Source organism: Anarrhichthys ocellatus, unplaced genomic scaffold (genome assembly GCF_004355925.1).
Source record: "Anarrhichthys ocellatus isolate YVR2014 unplaced genomic scaffold, GSC_Weel_1.0 scaffold19, whole genome shotgun sequence".
Lineage (NCBI taxonomy): Eukaryota > Metazoa > Chordata > Actinopteri > Perciformes > Anarhichadidae > Anarrhichthys > Anarrhichthys ocellatus.
The window spans coordinates 625,891-649,511 of NW_022280049.1; the positions used below are offsets into that span (position 1 = coordinate 625,891).

Genomic DNA, 23,621 nt, shown 5'->3' on the forward strand with positions numbered 1-23,621 from the left:
CACACACACACACACACACACACACACACACACACACACACACACACGAGGATACATTAGGGAAAACGTCAACACAGCATGTTGGTATGGGCCGACAAAAGTCAGAGGCAGGATGGTTAGAATACAGAGACCCATCTTCTCACCTCTGACCTCCTTTGAAGAGAGGATAGTTACACAAGCCACAGTGAGTTGCTGCTGACTCATAGAACTGAGGCCACCCAGACTCTACCAGCGTCTCTGTCTCCGTCTCCAAGCTGTCCTCGTGCTCCTGTCCACATGGTTGAACCAAGACAATCTGGAGACTGTTGAGCTCCTGGATGAGGTTCAAGGTTTCCTGAAGCTCAGCCTCGCTCTCAGGAATCTGCAGGGAACGGTGCAGTAACTGCAGGGTATTTTGGCGCTGGATGTCCTTCTGAGCAGGACTCAGGGTCTGGTACGGATCGAGCAGAGTCTCAGACTGAGAAGAGGAAAAAATAAATCACCATTAACCCTCTGACACCCGCGGGATGGCCGACGTTACTGTCTTTAAGAGGCTTTAGTGGGCTCAGTCTTAAAGCTAGAGAGAAGATACTGGTAAGGAGGCTGAATAACGCTCCAAAGTTAAGCTAAATGTTGACGAGTAAAAACTGGTATTGCAATTAACACGGGGGGCCCTTAACCTCTCATCTCTAAACATGTGAATGAAAATGGATTCTATGGCACCCACTTCATGATAATCCCAGACTGCAGTTATTCACATGCAGTATAAATGTGTAATTTTGCCTGTTCTAAAAACGGTATATTTGAATATTTCTGCATACTGGGGACATTATTGCATTCATGTGTGAAGATGTTAGTGCCCATCGTAGCCATTTCACATAGTGAGACCATTTTTTAAAACTTGACGTCACTATGTGAAATGACCTGTTGTGAGCTCTCGGATCACAGCTTCATGAAACTTTACAACCACAACAGACCATGGGCATTCATCAGATGTACGGCTTTCCTCAGTATATTGACAATAAGAGCGTTTCTGAGCAGTTACCAGAGCAGAACTGCTCCTGTCTAGTTAGTGAAAACTGCAATTCCTGCAGGAATCTCCAAATGTCAAAACTTTTGGAGACCAAGTTACAGCATGGATGTTTCTATGGTGTTCCTCAAGGTCTTGGTGAATTCATCTGGTGTTTTGGGGGGATTTTTTCATCATCTTCAATGAATTCTCAAGTGGTAAAGCATTGTTAAATGTAGCACCAAATCTGTGTAACAAATGGTATTCACCCATAAATTGCTGCAACATCTTATGAGACATAGTGAGCAATGGCCATCATATGGCTCTATCATAATGTTCTAAGCCCTTTTACAGCCTTAAGTGGAGATTTATTGATGCTAGGAGGTGCTCAGGGATCCAAGGTTGTTCTGAGACTCATAAAGAGCGTCAAGGGCAAGAGATACGGCTGGAAACTAATCATACACTTCTGGACCATCTGAAGGAAGTCAGCTTTCACCTTTGTTCCCTTGGCGTTCCTCTGAGTCAGCTCACAGCCACATTTAGGGCACACTGCAGGTTTGTGTCTGTTCTTGTACATATAGTCACAGGACGGGTTCTTACATCGACCCCTTCCTCGAGCTGTCGACAGTCCCAAATCCTAAAAGAACAAAGAAGAGGAAGAATTACCCGAAAATCAAGATAAGAGGGGATATCCAGAAACAAAAATGTATTAGAAAGGAACATTTAGTGTAACGAGAATAGTAGTATACTGACAAAGCTGGAAACGGTGTGTTGTTTGAAAGGCACGAATGACAGGATATTCACTCCCTTATCAACCAATGAAGACATGGGCTGGCTTCCACCTGCGGGGACCGAAGAGTCCTACGAAAGACAGACAGAAAAAGTCAATATTGGACCAAATCTGAATCTTTGCTGTCTGTATTTGTGTGTGTGTGTGCGCGCTAACCTGCTTTGTCGGGACCGTCTGGCCGAGCTGCTTTAAAGTGCTGGGTTTGAGACCTGACAAACTCTCTCTCGGCACTGTGGTTAGACAACGACCACATCAGTTAAGAGCTGTGACCTCAGAAAGTGCAGGCACATATATCACTTCCTCTCTGTATAATACAGTACATTATGCCAATAACAAGCACTGACTGAACATACAATAAAACCGTATCCAAACTACAAACTGAAAGATTACATTGAATAAAGTATAATACAAATAAAATCAAATGATGCACAGTACCAGTGGATGAATTATTGTCGCTTGCGCTCTGAAACTTTATTTTATCAGGTGGGACAGTTATGATCTGGAACATAGCACGGCCTGGAAACACAAACAGCCAATATGTAAATCCACATGATAACAGCTGAATTCAACACTGAGAACGATGTTGCCTGTGTGCTGTATGTTTTAACGTACCTGTGTTGTAGTAGGCAGGAAGGATGGGTCTCACGGGCCTCTTTTGAAGTGTAGCATTGCTTCGGTCTTGACCGTGGACCGTCGTGCTCTGAAGACAGACTTTCATCCGTCTACTCAATGACAGCAGGAAAGTACATCAAGTGAGATCAGGGTAGGAAATTTACATATTTTTTAGGGGGCAATTTTTGCCCCCACTGACTGAAATCCAGGAGCATTTAAAAAGAATTGGGGGCACTTTTTGAAACTTGTAAAATAACATTTAACCTTTGTTCAAAATAATAAATAGACTTATTTAGGCTTACAGTATATCAGCAATTGTCATCAAATGGCAATAATAAGACGATTAGGACTATTAGTCTACAGCAGGGGTCTTCAACATTTTTCAGGCCAAGGACCCCCAAACTGATAGAGAGATGGAGCAGGGACCCCCGACTATATATATTGCATAAAATTGTGTTTTATTTTAAACTGGGCCTAGTGCCATATATAAACACACCTCTTTATTGTGCATTCAATACTAAGCTATTCAAATAATACACAGGTTCATATATTCATGTTTTTATTTTAAACATGTGCAATGTACAGTGAGTAGGGTGGCCGTGCCACTGCCATTTAGAAACATACCTTGTCAGCTAATACCAATGCCAATATCAACATTCTTTGTCAATTGCATGATAATCATGCATACAAGCTATTTAAAGTGACGTTTTCATTTTAAACATAAATGTGGAAACGAAAGAGTGATGGCCTATTAGTGCCACTGCCATGCATAAACATACCTGTTATCTTGCATACAGTACTGAACTATTAAAATAATGGACACATTCATGTTTGGAAAAAATAAAATAAAATAAAAAATTGTCTAATCAACCAAATATTTCGCGGACCCCCTGCAGTACCTTCAATTGTATTCTTATTTCTTTGTGGTTATTTATTGTTATTATTAAATGTTTTAAACAACTATTAACAATTATTAAGTCAACGATGCCTTGATTACATATACATCAGTCATTGTATGGAATTATTGAGAAAGATAGGTTTGTAGCACCTCAAATATTGTGATATTACCAATTTTTGTCCTGAACATATGCATCAGTCATTGTGTGGAATTTTTGAGAAAAATATTTTTATAGCATATAGCAATATTTTTTATACCTGACTGTCACATGATGCACACAATCATCAAAACAGCTGCAATAAACTTTAGTAAGACAGAAATATTTGTTTAAAATACTTTTGACTACAAGTAAGAGAACTATCACAGAAGAATGGTTTCAGTCTAAACCGCCGATTAGAAGACTTTATTGAAATTATGAAGGATTTCTATGTTCTTTAATGCTGCAACAAAGCAGATTTCAGTCATATCAGCTGTGCTTGTATATTTGCAACAATATATGAAAGAGTAATTTTGAGAAAGACCTATGGTGCAAAAACAAAATGCTTTTTTCAAATACTCTCAATAAAAACGAAGTAAAAAAAACAGCTGCAATAACAACACAAACAGGTCTCGTTATAAATGAATTCCATCCATATTTTCGGGTTAACTGAAGGCTTCCCACACTTTTATACAGCTCAGCATTGAAAAAAACAATTAAAAACTATTCATGACACGTATATCAAGTAATGTAAATATTTACACTAATCTGCAAATACAGCAGTTTTCACACAACTGTCACAGTCCACATGGTCAACATGCTGTCGGGATCCATGTGGCAAACGGAACACGATTAAAAAAAACTGGCTTTAAAATGTCATGGGCGCTTACTTTGTTTTTTCCTGCTCCTTGGTGCTGCTGCCCTCTGGTGGCTTAGCAGCTGGAACTGCATGCTGCTTTCTGGAGCGCTGTTGAACTTGCCCTACTTTTTTGCTCCCAGCAGCGTTTGTTTCATGGACATCTGCCAGGGGAGGTGTGGCTTGGCAGCTTTCATTAGTCTTGGTTTCAGCTTTCTGGGGCAATTGCTTGGGCGCAGGTTCTTTCTCTTGAGTCTTCTTCGCCTAACATAAACATGCAGACAAAGTTAACGGACTTGAGCCGCAGGTAAAAGCTGCAGGCTGAATCTTTGTGCAACTCTTAGATGTTCGTATAAGTTTGAGCATCCCAAACTGTCGGTGCAGATATTGTTTGATACTTACAGCAGGTATCCATTTTCCACCCAAGTGGCTCCCACATTCAGGACACTTTGGTGGCTTGTGGCGGGTGACATACACAAACAAACATCCAGGGTTTAGACACCTCCCTCGACCTCTTCGGGTGTATGTCTTAACAGACTGCAAAAAAAGAGCAAATCATGGAGGTTCGTTTCTGTGTGTAGACTCTATGCTTGCCAATTTCAGTTCTGACATAAAGTCATAAAGTGAATAATGTGGGTACTTACCATTTTATAGGAAGGTTTGGCACTTTGTTCTGTGCTGGCTCCTACAGAGACCATCATCACTGGGCCCACAGAGCTGGCACCTGGCAAAGACTTGGGCCCCAGCAGGTTCTGGAGGGATGGATAAATCACTCCACTGCATTAGTTAAAACAGCTTTATGAGATTAAAATGGTCAATAATTCTTGAATAATTTGAGCTCATTCTGCTAAGTGGTAGAAAGACATTTGGGTCTCACCTGTGTGGGTACGATGGAAACCACATGTGTCGTTTCCCCCTGTATCTGCTGCACCATCGCCCCACCATAACCACTACCAGTAACTCTGGTCTCCTTTCCTTTCAGAGGGACCCCATTTGCTGTAAGGCCACCAGAGCCCTGTGAGACGTGGGCGTCTGGAGAGGACGGGGCTTTGCATGAGACAGAGGAGGATGAGCAGCGAGGGATGCCTTGAGGGTCTGTGGGATTAGACGCCACTTCTGTTTCCTCTGCTATGTCGTCGACATCAATGGGCTGCTCAGAAAGCTCCGCCTCGCTGTCCAACTCAAGAGGTGTGAACTGGGGCTCTTGGGGGAGAGAGACGGAAGGCAGGCCTCCCTCCACTGGAGAGTCCAGAGTCTCCAAGCTCACCTCTGACTGTGAGCCTCCCAGCTGCTGATTTGAGGAGCCTTTGGACAAGAGAAAGTAACTGGCTCTGGGGAGGATTTTGCGGAAGCCTGGCAGGTCTTTGGAGGGGTTGAGAGACGACTGAGGAAGAAGCACAATCGAGAATATTGTTCTTAGCTTTTCATAGATCCATCACATTGACATTATACTAGACACCAGTGAGTTAGGCCACTGTTGAGACAACAGTTTATCTGCGCTATGGTTCTTGATGTTAATGGGTCACTTCTTCCTGACTTCATCTGCAGTTACATGAGCCAAATGTATTCATTACGAATGAAATCAAGCCAATTGACTACATGAGTGCTGCGCAGCGCATAATCATACAGAAGGACTCTGATATCCTCAAGAGCCAATACAAAATCAAGCACTCCATTGTTGGAAAACATTTTCATAAAGATTGGCTTAGCTTGTCACTATCATGAATTTACAGCTGCAGGTTGTACTGATGCAACAGAATATTCATTATTATCCCTGCAGGTATCAGAATGACTTGTCTATCATCGTATGTTCAGTTTATCCTCGAGCAAATTGTTTTGCACTTTTTGATCATTTAGGTGATTAACGATCATTAAATTGTTTAAAATGTGTTGCATTTTACTTGGCATCACCTTGATTGAGTATCTCTTGGAACCTAGGAAACATCATTTTACTGCAAAAAAACAGTAAAGAGTTTCTGACCATTGAAAGATATCAAAACAAACCTTTTAACAGGCAACAGGCAGGTTTATTCTGATGTTATTAACATGAGGAGGTTTTATTAAAAGCCTCCATGGGTGCTCACATGCACTGGGTTGTTTATGTAAAACAAGTTTGCAGCTTACAGTGTCGGTGCCCTCTTTCTCCGACTTGGCCTTCTCCAGATAGTAGCCTTTCTCAGCTACGCTGAGCCTTTTCCAGCTCTCGCTGATTCTCTTGTTGATCTCTGACTGTGGTAGATTCGGGATTTCCTTTTGCATAATCTGATGAACATCAAAGTAGTATAGCAGGTAGGCAGACCTAAGACAGAAATACAGACAGAGACATTCCACATCTTCAATCAGTACATGACAGTGGCTGAGACATTTTATCTTTAGAGACCCGATCCCTTTCTAAGAAAAGGCCATAATTTGCATCATGATATTGTAGCAGCTGTGTGTGACAGTCCTTTGGACTATGTACATTACCTAGGCTTCTTAGGTTTCTCAACACTGTCTTCTTGAGCTTTGCTCTTCCTCTTTTTTGGAATAGGGACCTCCATTTGACTGTAGTAGCTCTCCACCTCCTCAGTCACTTTCACAACCTCAAACACCTCCACTTTCTCCATGATCTCCAAAGATCTCGGGCAAACTTGAAAAATAGTATGAGATTAGTTGGTTGTTTATGTTTGAGCCTTCGCGAAAGTAGTTTATTGCAGGGATGTTGTGTCAGACTGCATCAATTTTAGCAAAAGATGGGTTTATTAAATATATATTGCTTTTGCATAATATGCTTTTAACCCCTTAATTTGTAGACCATACAGCAGGCATATAATTGAGCAGCATTAATTCTAAACATTAATGACAGAACTGGATTTCTGAAGTTGATCATAGCTCAGTGGGTAGCTATATTTCAGCCGATAAGAAGCTAACAGAGACACATGGTCGAATAAAAGCCACAGAAAGAAGGGTAATTTGACTACGGGCTGTAACTTCATGCACAGAGAATATAGCACAAAAGTGTCTGAGTCAAACTTAAATATCATGGAAACTTGTCATGCATAGGGCTCTTGGGAGACAAACATGTTCAATTCACTGGTCCTTCCCTGCTTCAAAAGTAGGTTTAATAGCGTGTGCTTATACTGCCTGCACAGTCCGTGAGTTATCCAATGAAATGCCTTCTTATTGAAGCCTTACCTACGATGACCCGAAGCTCTACAAACTGCTCTGAACAACCGTTAGAAGTCGCCGACAAAGTCAGGCATTGTGCCGACGGTAAGTAATGCTGGAATTCGCCTATACTTCATATTAAATCAGGAGTTGCGATGCATAAATGTCTGTAAAGTAGCCTCCATTCTCGTCGACTTGTAAAAACATGGCGGTGTGTTGCCATGATCTTCAACCAATCAAATGCCGGAATAAATAAGTACGGGCCAATCACGGAAGACGTATTTGACACGTGAAAGTAACGCATCGCGTGCATCCAGAGGCGTTATTGATGCTATTTATTTCCCCCCCTCACCTGTTTTATATTACATTAGCTGACATTAGCTGTTATCCAAAAACAGCTTACATGAAGTTACTTCAACATGTTGGTATCGGGTACAACCCACTAATCCAGGGTATATTATGGTATGCCACTAAAATGATTAGTGTCAGTGTGGAAAATTAAACAGATATTTTAAACTGCAAAATAAAAGCAACAAGTCACAGAGGAGGGATAAATACATTTCTTATTTTATCCTATAAAACAAAACTGCGGGCACACTGACGCAATAACCCAGGTCAAGTTAATCGAGCTTCAGCAAAAATAAGTGTCCCAGGCTTAAGAGTCGAACACCGATCATCCTGCTGAGCAAAAATGGCGGGTGACAAGGTGAGTAGTGAGTTGCTGTGTTCTGTTTTTTAAATGTTTTAACTTCATGTTTCGTCAGATGACAGTAACTGATAGAAGAGGACGAAAAACGGGTCCTCTCAGCAGCAATTGGCTTAAAAAAAATAGTTACCCCGGCGATGATCGCTTCTAATTAAACTTAATCGAGCATTGAGCCGGTTAAGTTGTGTTGCAATTAGCTAACCAGCAAACTTCGAGAGAATGTGCCGTTTTCTTACAGAAGCTCCTCGCGGTAGATTGTGTCAGTAACTTTAGGCTATGATGCACAGTGACGCTAGCTATCCTCAGTTACATTAACGTTGGAATTTGATGCGCTGTTTCGTAATTAAAATGTGAGTTATTGCTTTTATTATAGGATCCTCTGAAACAGTTAAAAGACCTGACACGACTCAAGAATCAGTTGGAGGAGATCCAGAGACGAGTAGAGAGCGAGGTGTCTGTAGGAATTCCTCAGGTAAGTTGTTCAAGGTGCCCCTGATTATTACCACGCCAGTGGTGAATGAAGTTTAAATAGTTTTCAGCTGTTGTGAAAAGGGGTTTGCCCTCGTCTACCAACCTTTACCAAATGTAAATAAGCACAAGCAATATTTGCCCTTTATTTACCTTTTTTTATTTTTGAAATTAAAATGCATTTCCCCACACTGAAGGTGATGGAGTTTATTTGTCCCTATGATTATTTTGCGTTGTTCCATTGTTGACAATAGGATGTTTTGATCTGCTAAATATGTTCAATGTTTATTCACCCATCTGTTTGTCCTGTTTCTGTGCTGGGACTGTGCTTAAAATGCCTCTGTCATTCTCTTAATGTTGAAGGGAAGCTCGGTGTTGGGATCTCCGTTTCTGAAGGGCTTTCTGGCCGGCTATGTGGTGGCCAAGCTACGCTCCTCTGCCTTCCTGGGAGTGCTGCTGGGAACGATCGCTGGCATTTACTCGGCACAGAACTATCAAGTGCCCAACATTGAAAGGACCGTGAAAGAATATATGAACAGCATTAGAAAAGGACCAAAATAATCCGGGCTGACTATTCTTGTCATTGACATAAAAGGCACAAGAGAGAAATAGTGTTGCAGCAGCTGTCTTTGTCGGTGGCTTGTGACGATCAGCCTTCAAGATTTCGGCCTTGACTGGACTATGGATATAATGATACAACTGGAATTTCAAAGTAAAAGCCTGATGTTTTTTATTTGCTGATTATTATTTTTGTTCTGGTTTCAGTTAAATACTGCTGCTTCATTTCCGCTTGTGTCTGTGTGATGTTTACACAGAATGGAAGACTTTTGAGGTTTTAATGTTAAGAGAATAATGCACAAGTATTTTAAAGTAGATATTTAAATGGTTGAGGCTCATTTAATACAAAAAATAATGGGAGAAATTGTTTATTTTCATTGAGGATGATTGTGATCCAGAATGTGGGACCCGGTTCCCCAGCAAGGATTAGGAGACGGTGGGTGAAAAGGACTCTGTGGGGTGTCCTCTTTGGGCTGATGGTCCTCATCTATGGCTCTCATGCACCGCTCATTTCTCTCACCAAGGTAGACGGTCAAGTCCCTTTCAACCCCTCGTCATGTGTGGTAATGATTGAGTTATCCAAACTCCTGATTTCTCTGGCGACTCTCGTTTCAACCGGGGGTACATCCGCCTTACATGCTGTTCCACCTCTAGTCCGTGTGGCCCCCTATGCAGTCCCTGCGATGCTCTACGCCCTAAACAACAACCTGGTGGTTCTCATGCAGGCCTACATGGACCCAAGCTCATACCAAGTCCTCTCTAACCTGAAAATTGCCTCCACCGCCCTGTTGTACTCCCTCTGCCTGGGCAAGAGGCTCAGGCCTTCTCAGTGGCTGGCTGTGGGGCTCCTCGTGGGTGCAGGGGTGTGTCACAGCTACAGCAGCCTGGATCTAGGGGACCCCGAGAGGGCCGACGCTGAGGAAGGTCTCAGCCTTCATATCACAGCTTGGGGGCTTTTCCTTGTGCTGGTGTACTGCTGTGTTTCAGGGCTTGCAGCAGTTTACACAGAGAGGGTGCTGAAGAGCCAGAAGCTGCCCCTCAGCTTGCAGAATCTCTACCTCTATGTGTTTGGTGTGGCTATCAATGGGCTATCCTCCTTCTCCTTTGCAGCAGCTGAAAAGAGCTTTCTGGAGGGATACTCGGGGGTGGTTTGGGTCATTATAGCAGGGCAGGCAGCTAATGGACTTCTGATGTCTGTGGTGCTCAAGCACGGCAGCGGGATCACCAGACTGTTTGTCATTTCCTGCTCCATGCTGGTGAACGCTCTGTTGTCTTGGGCCATCTTGGGGCTGCAGCTCACACCTTTTTTCCTCCTACCCATTTCAATGATTGGACTGGCAGCTTTCATGTACTACAGATAGTTAATAACTGAACCACAAGGCCCAGTCAACTCATTACAGTCTGTACATTTGTTTTCTGCCTTATATCTATCTGCCTTCTGACATCCAGAATCCAACGCATATTTCCATGTGTAACAACAGACCATATCATGTGTGAACATTTGTCAGCTGAAAACTACTTTGACAATTAACTTTTTTTTATTTAATTCACAATTTTATTATATCTTCAGTTAAGAATTGCTGAAGAGGGCTGCTAGTGTACTTTTGATTTTTGTATTTCAAGAACAATGTCAAAGTGTGTTCATGATAACTAATAAACTGTCAAAACCAGTTTTATTTCCAATGATGTGCATTAAGCACACTGATCGAGAAACGTCTTTCAGTCATACATTCAATGTTGTTGGGATAACAGTTCAGCCGTAGGATCACCTCGCACAGCTAGAGTATCCCTTAACTCTCCCAATGCTGTAAAAGAGAAAATCATATCTGCAACATTTTACCTTTTTAGAGGTTAGGGGAAGTTCTATCTCCAACATAACAGCCAGAGGTTAAGGAACATATGCTGACCTTTACGGAGTTGTTTGTTGTCCGCCTGCAGCTCCTGGTTCTGGGCAGAGAGGTAGACGGCATCCTGCACAGCTTCCAGCAACACACTTCTGTATCTGCCCTCTGACATCCTCCTCTGCTCCTCACTTACCTGACGAAACACTCTGAACACCTGCAGTAAAACATGTAACGTAGACAATGAATTATCTATCCGCCTGTTGGTGAAGGAGACTATAAAACTAGTAAAAAATGAATTAAATGGAAAAAGGTGAATCTCTCATTGACAAACTCCAACCTGCAGGCTCTCGTCTCTTAGACAATGCAGCTCTGTTTGGTGGTGATGATATTGATCCTGCAGGTTTCTCTCAGCCTGCTGGGCCTCAGCGCGCAGGGCCTCTATCTGTAGCACCAGGACCCGCCTCTCTGTGGTCAGCACGAGCAGGTCTCTCTGGGGGCCTTCTGTCTAGCAGAGGAATGGATGAACCCATAAAAATAAAAAAAAATGCAAGGGAATAACAGAATCAAGTTGCACATGCAGTAGTTTCCACTGCCCACCATAAATCCAGCCTTGAATTAATTCAAACTGACTCAGCATCCTCAGCTGAGATAGATCACAAACTGAATAATGAACAGTGTATCTCATTATCTCACCGGTAGCTCTTCCTGTGCCAAGTCTCTCTCCATCTTCTGCACCTCCTCCTGAATTAATCTCCAGTGGTCCTCCTTAAGTTGCCTCCTCTGTTCCTGTGCTTTGCTGTATTCCAACTGAGACTTAAATTGGCAAAATAAATGTCTGAGTGTGGGCACAACCCACTGTCACACACATAAATCTTGTTAATCTGTTTAATGGGGTGTCCACAAAGCCTTGTAAACACATTACCCAATCACATATTCAGGCAAACAATATCATATTTAATTGATAGAGAGCATTACTTGTTGGCAGAGGTCAGATTTCTCTGCAGCAGGTCCACTCTTGAGTGTCTCCTCTCTGAGAGCATCCCTCAGCTGCTGGATTCTTCCTACTCTCTCCTGCACTTTCTCTACATCCCCTTTACCCTCTGTGGATATGAGAAACACTCAATATCATATTGTCCCTATATATATATATATATATATATATATATAAACATATTTCATACCACAGCAAATTACCTCTGATATGTTCTTCCATTTCCTGTTTCAGTTGGGCTTGCAAGTATTTCGTTGTGTCTGCACCCTCTCTGTGATCACTGCTCTGCAAATTGTTATCTGGAGTCCGACAACTCTGTAAAACAATGCACAACATGGTACTCGTTTCATAATGTTGGGATCACACACAATCTGTTGTCATTTTGTTAAACTTTGTGGAAATTTTCAAGACTTTAGGAACCTGTGTTTTGCCTTTTATCTTCTTTGACTCTCCTCTCCTCTTCTCCCAAGACTGATTTTTCACAATCTGTTTGAAAGATGGCAGAATGTATTTTAGCTTTGATCTCATTTAGTCTCTACAGATTACGCTGAGAAAGCAGTATTTCTTTATAGGTTCATTAAATGAATAACCTGCAGGTTTTGGGTCAGTTCTGCTAGCCTGAGGGTGTTGTGAACTTCACTTTCCCCCTGCGACATCATCACGTTTCTTTGGTCCACGATGTTACCTCTGATCTTTTGCTCGGTTGCTCTTGGACACCAGCGATAAACAGTGGCCTTGGTCACCAAACGTCTCGCTTTCTGGGCCAAAGCTAAAGCGGAGGGGGTCTCGTCATCTAGAAGACCTGATGGATAAAGAAAAGTTATTTCTACGCTCAAAGGATTCTGGGTAAGTTGGTGAGGCCGGGCTCAGAGGACCACTTACCTTGAGGGTTGATACAGTAGATGAGGGCCGTCCTGCTGTTTCCTGTTACGGCATCGTTTAGGAGGAAAGGGAGGATCTTGTCACTTGTTGTGGCTTCACATTGGGCTTGGTCCACAACACTCACCAGTGGGCTGACTCTGGAAAATGTTTGTGGGAGAAAATGATTCGACGTGTTGTCATAGTTCTGTATTTTACGAGGCCTCAGAGTTCTTTACACCTGGTATGCTTTATGTGAGGAGGCTCTGGGTGTTGAGATGAAGATAAAGACCTTGGAGATGTTCCAGATTCCCATGATGAATAGTCTTGATACACATTGTTCAGCCTCCTCACTGGTGGTGTGATTGTATGTGATTATGTGAGATGCAGGGCATGCTTTATAAATCTAAGCAAAAGTAATGCTACTTTAAGTTTTGTTTGACTGTGTCCAGCTATACATGCTGTGCCAAGATCTTAATCAGGTTTGTGTTGTAATAAACTTATATTCAAGTAAGGACAGCTGAGGCTCATGAAGTGTGTTCTATCATTCATCAAAGTGAAGATTGACCAGAAGTTTTCCACATCAGTATTAAACTATTACCTTTTCCTGACATCACATACTAATTATATACAGTGTATACTAAACTTGTTAGTATGCTGTTTCATGCCGGTAGTGTACAAGAAATCAATATACTGTTTTATACAAACAGGAACATTTGCTAAATGTGCACAGTGCAACCTCACACCTTTTAGTTTTCTGAGGTGTTACTTGAGCTTTTTTCACCACCATCATCATCATCACCCATCAAGCTGCAAGGCTTATTTAATTGACTAGTAAAGTGGACATGAATGTAATTCAGTGAATATGAAATCTGGCTGAAATAACGTCTTTCCATGGCAGAAGATCTTGCATGATTTTGATAATAATGTTTACATGGGAAGCAAATGTCTTCATTGTTGATTTGACTTGATTCATATTTATCTTTCACTGTAGAGATTTTGACTTGTCGTAAATTAACGTTGGCTTTGTTCTAATCATGTGTCAGCTGGTGTGACAGTGAGCCAGCATGCACATCACCCGGACGGGCATACTGGGAAAAAAAGGGTTAATAGGTTGTAACCAATGCTTCTAAAAGCATTTCCTCCTCCACCATAAGATCCTTTGCCCCTTTCTTGTACCTCTTTAATTCACAGGGAAAACCTCCAATCAGTCAGAATAGTGTTAAACATTTAGCTGAACATCAGCATATCATTTTCAGTTCCTCTGGCCATGTAACAGATAGCTGGACTGTAATTGAGTACATGACGAACCCTCTAAGGTCAGTCCTGCTGGCTCCTCCTGCCAGTCTGAACAGATGCAGTCTGCTGCGGCATACCTCCGACTCCCCCTCCTCTGGATGAAGTTTCCACTCAACAGCCACTGAGAACAGGGAACTACATCTGAGGGAAGCACACGCACCACGGTGAGCATGTAGTGACAATAACAAGTCAATTCATTCATAAAGGTCAGGACTCGAACTTGAATGACAACGTCCTAATGAGAAAACACAAGAGACAAATTTGCTCCGTGACAATCCAATCACTAATGCGACAGTAAGACACTTAGTTCTATTGAGACCGCCCACAGTAATTAATCCATTCAAAGTAATTCAGTTAATTGATTACATGGCCAGAGTCGGTTTGGACTGCGCTTTACCTGCTAGAAATGGAGCCTGCATCGGCCTTCAGGGTCTCCCTGCATGTTTCATACAGAGTATAGGCTTCTTCTGCTGAGCACACACACACCTCACATAAACCTCCTACAAGACTGAGAAAATAGACAATAGGTTTACACTTCATACTATGGTAAATGTACAAGTGGTGTGTACGTATGTGTTTGTTGTGTTTTGATAAATCGACGGTCTTCAGCTGCACTCACCTTCCAAGGACGGGGTGTACCACAAGTTTTAGAGTCTGTATATTGGGGCTCAGGAGATCCACAGCATTGCCATCTGGGTAAAACTGACATTGATAAACATCAGAAGTTATCCTGCACCATATTGTGTCTAATATGATTTATGGCGATGCTACTAAATAGAAGGACAAACCTGGACGAACGACACAGAGATGAACAACTCCTCTTTCCCTTGTGACAACATACGACTAAACAGATCTGCCAAGACCTATGACAGAGTCAGGGGTAACATGAATAGTGATGGATAAAATCTGCTATTATTGAGAGTAGTTTTGTTTGAAGCTTCACCTGTTTGATGATAGTTTGGTCAATCAGAGCGCTAATCTTCTCTGTGGAGGCTCCACATATCAGCAGCGCTCCATTGAAACCACCTGATACGGACTCAGTGAGAGGCTGCAGGAACTCAGGGTGGAAACTCTGCAGAATTATATTCAGACTTTTAGTTTCCAGACATTCCAAAACGTTTGGTGATAAAGAGGCTTAGCGGAGTACAGCTCTAACACAGTCACTTTGATTTAAATCAGAGGTCAGAAGCTCTTTTGTACCTGTATGTTGTCAACAGTCACAACTTGGTCAAAGGAGAAGGATTTTGCTTCCTGATTGAAAAACACATTACAACAGTGAGACAACATCACGGAGGTTTCAGAAAGCAAATTGCTGAATGTTGATTGAAGAAAATCCAAATGTTTTACCTTGTCCTTTCCCGATTTGTAGTCCAAACCACGTCCTTCCTCACCGATAACTACATCGTCTTTACCCAAACACAAAAAAACTAACATTTAAACAAAAATTTCCGACAGCATAGCAAATTTACAGACTTTACATTTTTTGTCTTTGCTTTACCCGGGAGTGCAGTCAGAACTACTCCCACTCTCACTGTTTCTCCTCCCTCACACAACTGGAGAAACATGGAAATTGGTCAAAACTGATCAAATCAAACACAGCAGTCTTAGTTCCCCTAATGTCTTTCCCATCTTTACACACTAACATGGTTGATAAAAGAAGGTACTTACAGGTGCGTTCATGTTCACAGTGGCCATCCCATGCGTATGTGTAGCACAGCCTGGATCACCTGGATTTCATTACACTGCACTGAAATATTAATGAACCAGAATCTACTTTCACTGGTCTGGGTGATCAGGGTGTAGTCTCCAAGATGGACACATACGGCACAACTGAGGGTATGAGCAGTAAAAACTATGAAATAATTACTGTAAAACACTTTTACAATGTATTTTTGAAATAACAGAAAGAGATCAGACTCATGTATTAGTAACAGGTATGAATTTATCAGATTTATTGAATCTGTTTTGAATCACTTAGATTTACAAAGATATTGCAAACAATGGGGAGATTAAAAGAAAATGTGTGAAACCGATTTATCCTGTATTCATTTTCCATTTTATCATTCACAAGGTTGCCACTTTCTATGGCACCCTTACAATGTGGTTATAGGTTGAAATTGACCAATAATGGTATGAAAGGTTTTTTATTGTTTAATCATTTTTAATGCTTTATAGATCAGTTATAGTTGCTCTGACATGGCTGTTACAGCTGGTAATGCCGCCCGACCCTTTGGTCAATGGTCCCGACCTACAGCATCACCACAGAAGTGTAGCGCCCAACCTCCGGGGCGCTTCCCGCTCAGTTAAACACCGTTAGTGTCTGTCGGCACATTTGCCCTAGTTTGTCCTGTTAGCTATGAGCTAACGTGTTGAGGGCAGTTGAGAGGCAATAGAAATGCAACCTATGCACCTGTAATAAATTAATTGATTTTGGTCTATTAGGGATTTTCACAACCTGGCAACCCAAACGTTGTTGTCATTAAAGGCATATAACTGATAACTACGTTTTAGTAAATAGCTTTACTATTGGCTAATAGACTATCAGTTAAATCGTTCATGCCTTTTTTTAAAAGTGGTACCCAAACAAAGATGTTTTCTGCAAACAATCAACAAAAATAAACAAGGTATGACAATAAACCCATAAAGAGTGACAGGCAGAGAGGAGAGTGGTTGCGTTGTGTCCCACAGGTCGGCTTCACACATGTTTCAAGAGAGGAATTCATAGTCTGAGTCCCCTGCTGGTCCACTGGAAGCTCTTCAGGCAAGTCCACCACAGACACACCATCTGTGTTGTTCTGGACCACACATGTCTCATTCATCAAGATGGTAAATGGGTTACTGTCCACCTTCAGCTCCTGGAGCTGAGGCAGGTTACCCAGACAGGGGAGATGTATGAGGCGGTTATGAGACAAATTTAGCTTTTTCAGGGTCAGTGGAGGGTTGTTGAATACCTCCAGAGAATTATAACTTAGATCCAGTTCTTCCAGAGAAGAACAGTTCAGCAAATGAATCTCTGTGATCCCCGAGTGGGACAGATTGAGCATCCTGAGCGGCTTCAACTGGGGGCATTGCGGATAGTGGACGATTGAGAAATTGTTCCTGCTGACATCAAGTACGGTGAGGGCAGGGGTGAGACTCAGGAGCGTGCAGAGAGACTGGAGGGAGGCGAGGTTGTTGCGTCTCAGATGAAGAGATTTCAGATGATTGAATGAAAGAGAGGAGCAATGTGGGATATTCTGCAGGCTCGTGAAAGAGATGGGGTTCTCTGACAGATCAAGCTGCGCCAGGTTTTCTACTGTTTGAGCCCAGCTGCAGTCGATCTCAACCAGGCCGCAACGAACAAGGGCCAGAGATTTCAGGGAGCCAAACAACCAGCGATGGAGCCCCCGGAATGAGGGCTGTAGGAGAACGGGGTCCACTCTTACGTCTTCTAGGAGAAGTATTTTTATTTGAGATGCTTTCGGTAACTCTGGATACTCTAAATGCCGGACACCTTTCAGGGTTGATGAAATTATGTTAATTGTGTTCAAATTTGAGAATGACAGAAGAGGGATCACGGCACTGATGAATGAAGAGGGGATTGTGACGTTATTGAAAATTAGTTTTTCTACCCGTAATAACAGAAAAATATTTGGCCCCAGGAATGTGTCCATATCGCTTACATCCAATTTGCCATCTCTCAGCTCCAGCTCCAAAGCAACCCACAATTCAGACTTTGTGGGTTGCGGATAACCATAACGTCGCACACACACCGAGTCATATCCAGTACACAAAGAGAAGGGGCCGCTTCTGAAGTGACAGTGAGTGCCAACAGCAGGAACAGAATCAGTCTCTGATTCAGTGTCATCGTAGGCAGGAGGACTGTCAGCGACACCTGAAAATGTCAAGATCCAGAGTAGAGTCTCAAGTCCTGAAAAAGACATTTTTAAAATATTACCTAACATGCTTTTTTATTTATAGTAAGGCACCTTTGTAACATTTAACAGATCATAAAAGGCGTTAAATTCGACCATCTGTAACCAAAATAAACTCTGCCTATATACAGGTTTTTATAGGTAACAGAACATTTTATTTGAATAACTTTCTTTTCTAAATGTGGTCTATATCGTTTTCTTGATTCCAATTGCAAAATTGTTTCAAACTCCCTGTTTTGTCAGTGATGCCGTACATCTCAAGCAGTATTAAAAGCTGCTAAAAAAGGTCTCCACCCAACCGGACAACTCTATAATCTACAACTGGACCTCAAAAATGCATTGACAGAACATAAACTCAGCAAGTCAAGAAAAGCACTTACCCTCTGGTCAGTTTATCTGTAGGTGTTTACCACTAACCGGTGACTGCGTTCAGTGCTTTTATTCTCACTTGACTTCTGATTTTCTTCAGCTCCTCTTCCTCACATCTCATAAAAAAGGGAAGACCTGTGTTCTAGGACACACAGCACTTCCTCAGAGCAGGAGTAAATACCCCCAAATTAATCATACCATTGCAATTTTTGCATGTCAACAGCACAATGGTTCTGTTCTTTGCCCAGCAGATCCTGTTCATTTAATTGCATTGATTTGATGATAAGCACTGCCTCATTTAAACTGGCCAGCTTGTTAGCTTTGTACAGTACGGGGAATTTAGGTGATCCAGTTAATTATAGGGAAGACAGATGAGGAAGGAGGAACAGGTGTGTCAGTGGGAGGTGCTTGGGAAAGAAAAGGCCAAGCTCAAAGTGTGGTAGGCCTCTTCTTTTTCACCTCATGTTTGAGGCACACACCAAGTTCTAGGGTTAGAGGCACACTGTGATTTTCAAGGGCCATATGTGGAGTCAGATAGGAAGTATCTGTACTTTTCTTAGGAAAGCTGATTTAACACAGCCCACCCCACTCAAATATACAACTGTGGTAATTCATAGTACCCGCGTTAAGTCATGGCTTTATGCTATAAATGTAAGTCAGTCTGCCAACGTGTCACTATATTTGATGACTACATACAAATGTATTTCCTGCTGATGTATGCCATGAAAAGGTCAGACTATATATATTAGTTACTGGTTGTTTGTGTAGTGACTGATAAGCTCGAGCTGTCTTTAATTCCAGTCAGTGGGTGAGAGGTGTATTTTGGTAGTAGTGATTATTCTTTTACCATCTTTCTTTGGTGCACCTTGTGTTGCCCACCTCTTCGTCTCTCCCGTCAGGCTCTCCTTTAGTAGGACCAGTGGTCTTGTAATTTTATGATTTAATGACAAATACAATTGCTTGTCACAGTGCTTGAACTGGTTGTTTTGACTGCTGTGTTGGGGAAAGAAGTGATGGTTGTAAAACCATGTACAAAAGAGTGATAATCAAAGGATGATTAAATCGATAATTGCTACATGTTTTAAGTTCTTGAACAGCAAATGTCTAAAACTGAGTGAGTCCAGTGTCAGCGTCAATAAGAAGTCAAACTCTAAACTAGAAACTGATGGAAGAGGTAAGTGAGCAGTATCAGTGAATCTTATCAGGTATAAGATAACAATGCAAATAGTGTGGTCAGAAAAATTTATTGAACCTTATCACAAACATCCTCAGTCTCCATCTCATACGTTCAGTCTTTTTAAAGAGTAGGTTCACCAAAATTACAAAGCACATATTCTCACTAAACCCATATATAGCCATGCAGATAGTTTTGGTTTTATTTATCGGAGGTTAATTTGTGGTGCTCACAGCATTAATAAAAATCTCTCCTGAGAGTCTGTGTCCCCGTTACTCTGAATAATCCAGACTTCACCTTTTCAGGAAAGAGTCTGGCTGTTATATTTTAAATGTAATGTTTCAATGCTGTATGCACCATAAGCAAACTTTAATTTGCCTCCATTGTTGTAGCGTGCAGGCAGACTTCTCAGACGATGTCTTCAAAACTGAACTACCTCCATGTCGACATGCTAGAGGTCAGTGAGAAAAGTGTGATTATGTGAATATCAAGATTAAAATGTCCAGAACACCTCCAAAATATATAAAAGACAAAGATTAAATGTTAAAAGCAATACACTGTAACAGCCCTATATTGATTTTATTTCAAGCAGCCAGCAAAATAGTGAAAATTAGAAATTACATGGAAGTGCACGAACTGATCAGGAATTAAAACATTAACTGTAGGCGGGTCTGCATCCAGCTTAAAATAACTTTTTTCTCATGTCTGCAGAGCTTGATGAAAAGAAACTGCAAACCCTCTGCTTCACTTGTTTTCACTCATCTGGAAAAAGAAAAGAACATAACATGAGATGACGAGTAGTAACACAAGCTTGTGAATAAACATCTTAACTGTTTTTTGCAATTGCTAAAACAATTTCTGAAACTAAAGCCGTCTTTGTCAAGATTTAACACCCCAAAAACATAAGCACAGAATATCTTACATTTCTTGCAAAACAAATACAATGTGTTTAATTTATTGACTTTGACTGAAGATCTGTCTGGTACTGTAAACACAAAACAGTATATTGCAGTTACAGTCCTCAAAGTCTCTCTCCCAAATTTGGCCTTTCTTGTTGTGCACACCAGAGTCCTATTTATAGTGTTAAAGATCTGATTCCTACGTGATCTAATTGGTTACAGGTGTATTCTGGGTGCAGGTAATTGATGACTGAGTGTGGTATTTCAATGGTTGTGTTTTGTCTGATGTAGATAACCGTCTGTAGTTATATCAAAAAGTGTGTTTTAGAATTCCAGACTTAGTGTAAAGCAGACAATGTGCTTGTGGTTTAGCACAGCTGGTCAATAGAGTTGATGAGTTAGTGGTTTCAATAATTGTACCAGTTTTTGCATCCTGGCAATAGCAAAAAAAAAAACGAATCCACTAAAAAGCCTAATATGAGAAACTCACCATCAACGCTGAGGGTCTTCTGCATCAGCATGGGGGCAACCATCCTAGGTTGAACTGAAAAAAAGAAAATGGGGCAATTAAGTTCATCATTCATGACAACCTCGCATGAAAAGCTACAGACAGTAGCATCAAAAGTCCTTTAATCTGTGTCTTCTACCTCTCTGACAGTCGGGGCGGGCGCGCATGCTGGTGCCCTCGATGGGCTTGCCAGTCGCGTCCACGCACCAGCAGAAGCCGGTGGGGGCCCAGCACTGCATGGGCTTGTAGTGGCCCTGCTTGTCACACTGGGGCTTGTAGGCACCGACCTTGCTGACTCCAGTTGCTGCCTCCGTCTGGCATTTGGTCTTGATCACAGAGGCTGAGGGATGGAAATAGTAGAGGACATTAAATAGTTTTAATAATTACTGGTGACTGCAGCAAAGCAGGGATTTGGAGGAATTGCACGTATTTGCTTTCCTGCCGAAAGTTAGAAGATGGATACCGTCATCCTATCTATCCATTTAATATGAAGCTACAGCCAGCAGCTGGTTAGCTTAGCATAGCACAAACACTGGTAAAGGGGGGAGACGGCTAGCCTGGCTGTGTCCGAAGGTAACAAAATACACCGACCTGCACCTCGAGAGCTCATCAATTTAATCTGAACAAAAACCCTGTTTTTGTTAAACGATGTGTTGACAAAGTGAGCATTAGATGTGCTGGTACAGTAGGAGCATTTTGTTATCTTTGGACTCAGCCAGGCTAGCTGTTTCCAGCTTTTATGCTACGCTAACAGGCTGCAACTTCATATTCAACAGACACATATAAGAGTGGTATTGATCTTCTCATGTAACTCTCTTTCAGAGAGCAAATAAGCCTTTTGTCAAACTATTCCTTGAAGGCAAGGCTAAATCTTTGCTTCAAGTTTCACCGTGAGCAGTGCAGGAAATAACACGCATTACCCTTTGCACGATATAACAACCTCTCCACCTCGAAACTCAGTGACAGTGGCAAAACATTTACTAATATCATAGTAAATGTTATCTTAATCAAGCCACTGATATATTGTCAACTACTGAGCACAAAATAATAACTAACTGTAACTATGACAGAAACTAGTCATTATTTATACTTGTGTCAATGCTGGAGATGTTCTGCTATCAATGCCCATCAAAGGACTGGTGTTGGAAAGTAGCTTCAGCTATATACACATGTAGAGTACTTGGGCAACTGTCAGTGTTTCTCTGTACTTGTCCCTTACACATAAACAAATAAATGAAAATTGCCACATTGATATATTACAGCAACAGGCCTTAAACTCCCGACTGGAAAACCCATCATCTACTGTCGCAGCATGTGTCTGGATAAGAAGATCAACTAAACACTAAAATGTAAAGGAGAGAAAGTTGCAGTAACCTGATTCCGGTGTTGGGGTTGGAGGATTCTGCTGGGCCATCTGGAAGATCAGCCAGTAACGCATCCAGGACTCAAAGCTCTGCAGAGTGCAAAATGTATAAATTCATGCAAATTAATGTATTCATGCCTGTCTTTTGTTTTAGTAGTCTTCATGTAAATGTGTGAGAGGCTTTACCTTCCACTCGCTCTCATTCACGTGCTGCTTCATGCTCTGCAGGTTGGCCAGGAAGGTCTCGTTGAACTGCGGCAGCTGGGAGTCCTGCTTCAAAACATGACGAGAGCTTAGTGACAACACAACATCAGCAACGTGAGGACGCACAGCACACGAGTAGCAACATACCTGCATGAGATCCTTCAGCTGTGTCTCCAAGCCGACAACACTGTCCTTCAGTTTCTGATGGGAGGGAAGAAAGGAGTCAGATAATGTGTGTTTGAATTTATGTCGAAACATATTCATGCATTATACATAATCCAGGTCAATATGTGCAATAAATCGGTTGCCACCTAGATCGAGTTCAATGAATTGTACTTTATAGGAAGCAGGTGTAAACCTACAGTCATGGGTGTCTTGGCGTTCTCATCTAAAGTCGAGTCCATCAGCAGAGGAAGACTCATCATGGGCATCTGCATCCTCATTGGAGCTGTAAACAAACAAACAAACAAACAAATTAATAAATGAACAAAGAAAAACAAAAAACCCAAAAATATGTTATTGCAAAAAAAGAAACGTTGGAGAGATAATATTTCTTTGTTATTAGTGAAAGCTAATGAAGTGATCTAAAATAACATTAAACATTACAGCGCCACAGAATAAATAAATTCATAAATAACTAAAAACAACTAAAAACATATAAATAGAAAATGAAAACTGAATAAAATGCAGGCAAAAGATAAATCAATCCTCTAAAGGATGCTTGTTAAGTATGGTAACTCTATCTGACGCTGCTCGAAACGATAAGATCAACATGCGTATAGCACACAGCTGAAAGCAAATGTTCATTTCTCTGTGCAGGTTTCGTATCAAGTTCCTGAAAGCAAATCCTCACTTCCTTATCCACCTCCTTATTCCTCCGGCCTCCTCCTCCTCCAAGACTATTTACTCATTAGTGACACATTCCTGCTCGGACCACCCAGTCTGATCATTGGGACTTTCATGCCTCCTTTTTACCTTTGGATGAGCGGGCAAGCTGTTTGCCCAATCTTTCTGAGTTTCTCTGCAGCGAGTGGATCTCCTGCTTCTGGCCAAACACCATGTAGGCAGTGAAGACCTGGCTGGCCAGCAGCAGGCATGCAATGGTTGTCAGTGCTGCCACCTTAAAGGCACGACGGTTGGAGCCTCTGAGGGAGAGAAATAGAAAACTATGAGGGGAGAACATGAAAATGAAACACAC

The 23,621-nt window shown here is 41.8% G+C and overlaps 4 protein-coding genes across 6 annotated transcripts in view; 2 read left to right on the forward strand and 2 right to left on the reverse strand.

Annotated features, from left to right (window-relative positions):
- Window positions 1-7,474, reverse strand: part of hmgxb3 (HMG box domain containing 3) — a 13,787-nt gene extending 6,313 nt beyond the window's left edge. Inside the window, exons 1-13 of one of the 2 annotated variants that reach the window (XM_031857675.1) lie at window positions 7,296-7,474; window positions 6,588-6,750; window positions 6,246-6,420; window positions 4,999-5,505; window positions 4,766-4,873; window positions 4,524-4,658; window positions 4,156-4,385; window positions 2,391-2,500; window positions 2,214-2,294; window positions 1,935-2,008; window positions 1,742-1,849; window positions 1,485-1,625; window positions 144-457 (exon numbers count right to left, since the gene is read on the reverse strand). In XM_031857675.1, coding sequence (XP_031713535.1) covers window positions 144-457; window positions 1,485-1,625; window positions 1,742-1,849; window positions 1,935-2,008; window positions 2,214-2,294; window positions 2,391-2,500; window positions 4,156-4,385; window positions 4,524-4,658; window positions 4,766-4,873; window positions 4,999-5,505; window positions 6,246-6,420; window positions 6,588-6,727 — 2,123 coding nt within the window. In that variant the 5' untranslated portion in view covers window positions 6,728-6,750; window positions 7,296-7,474. Of the gene's footprint in view, window positions 1-143; window positions 458-1,484; window positions 1,626-1,741; window positions 1,850-1,934; window positions 2,009-2,213; window positions 2,295-2,390; window positions 2,504-4,155; window positions 4,386-4,523; window positions 4,659-4,765; window positions 4,874-4,998; window positions 5,506-6,245; window positions 6,421-6,587; window positions 6,751-7,295 lie in introns of both variants that reach the window. The other variant, XM_031857674.1, reaches the window with a different exon arrangement.
- Window positions 7,475-7,635: 161 nt separating this feature from the next.
- On the forward strand, window positions 7,636-9,019 carry LOC116389358 (SLC35A4 upstream open reading frame protein-like). The gene is made up of 3 exons (XM_031857993.1): window positions 7,636-7,974; window positions 8,348-8,446; window positions 8,806-9,019. Exons 1-3 carry the CDS (start codon window positions 7,960-7,962, stop codon window positions 9,001-9,003), a joined length of 312 nt encoding a protein of 103 aa, XP_031713853.1. The 5' UTR covers window positions 7,636-7,959; the 3' UTR covers window positions 9,004-9,019.
- A 353-nt stretch (window positions 9,020-9,372) lies between these two features.
- Window positions 9,373-11,922, forward strand: LOC116389357 (probable UDP-sugar transporter protein SLC35A4). Its single transcript, XM_031857992.1, has one exon. It carries the CDS (start codon window positions 9,384-9,386, stop codon window positions 10,359-10,361), a length of 978 nt encoding a protein of 325 aa, XP_031713852.1. The 5' UTR covers window positions 9,373-9,383; the 3' UTR covers window positions 10,362-11,922.
- Window positions 11,923-19,503: 7,581 nt separating this feature from the next.
- Window positions 19,504-23,621, reverse strand: cd74a (CD74 molecule, major histocompatibility complex, class II invariant chain a). Of its 2 annotated transcripts, none has more exons than XM_031858196.1 (8): window positions 23,399-23,621; window positions 22,786-22,871; window positions 22,571-22,624; window positions 22,406-22,489; window positions 22,231-22,309; window positions 20,996-21,196; window positions 20,839-20,892; window positions 19,504-20,211 (listed from the first exon to the last, which is right to left on the reverse strand). In XM_031858196.1, the coding sequence occupies exons 1-8, from the start codon at window positions 23,604-23,606 to the stop codon at window positions 20,204-20,206; spliced, it is 774 nt and encodes a 257-aa protein (XP_031714056.1). In that variant the 5' UTR covers window positions 23,607-23,621; the 3' UTR covers window positions 19,504-20,203. The 2 variants fall into 2 exon arrangements, with proteins under 2 accessions (XP_031714056.1, XP_031714055.1); XM_031858195.1 differs by having other exon boundaries at window positions 22,406-22,492.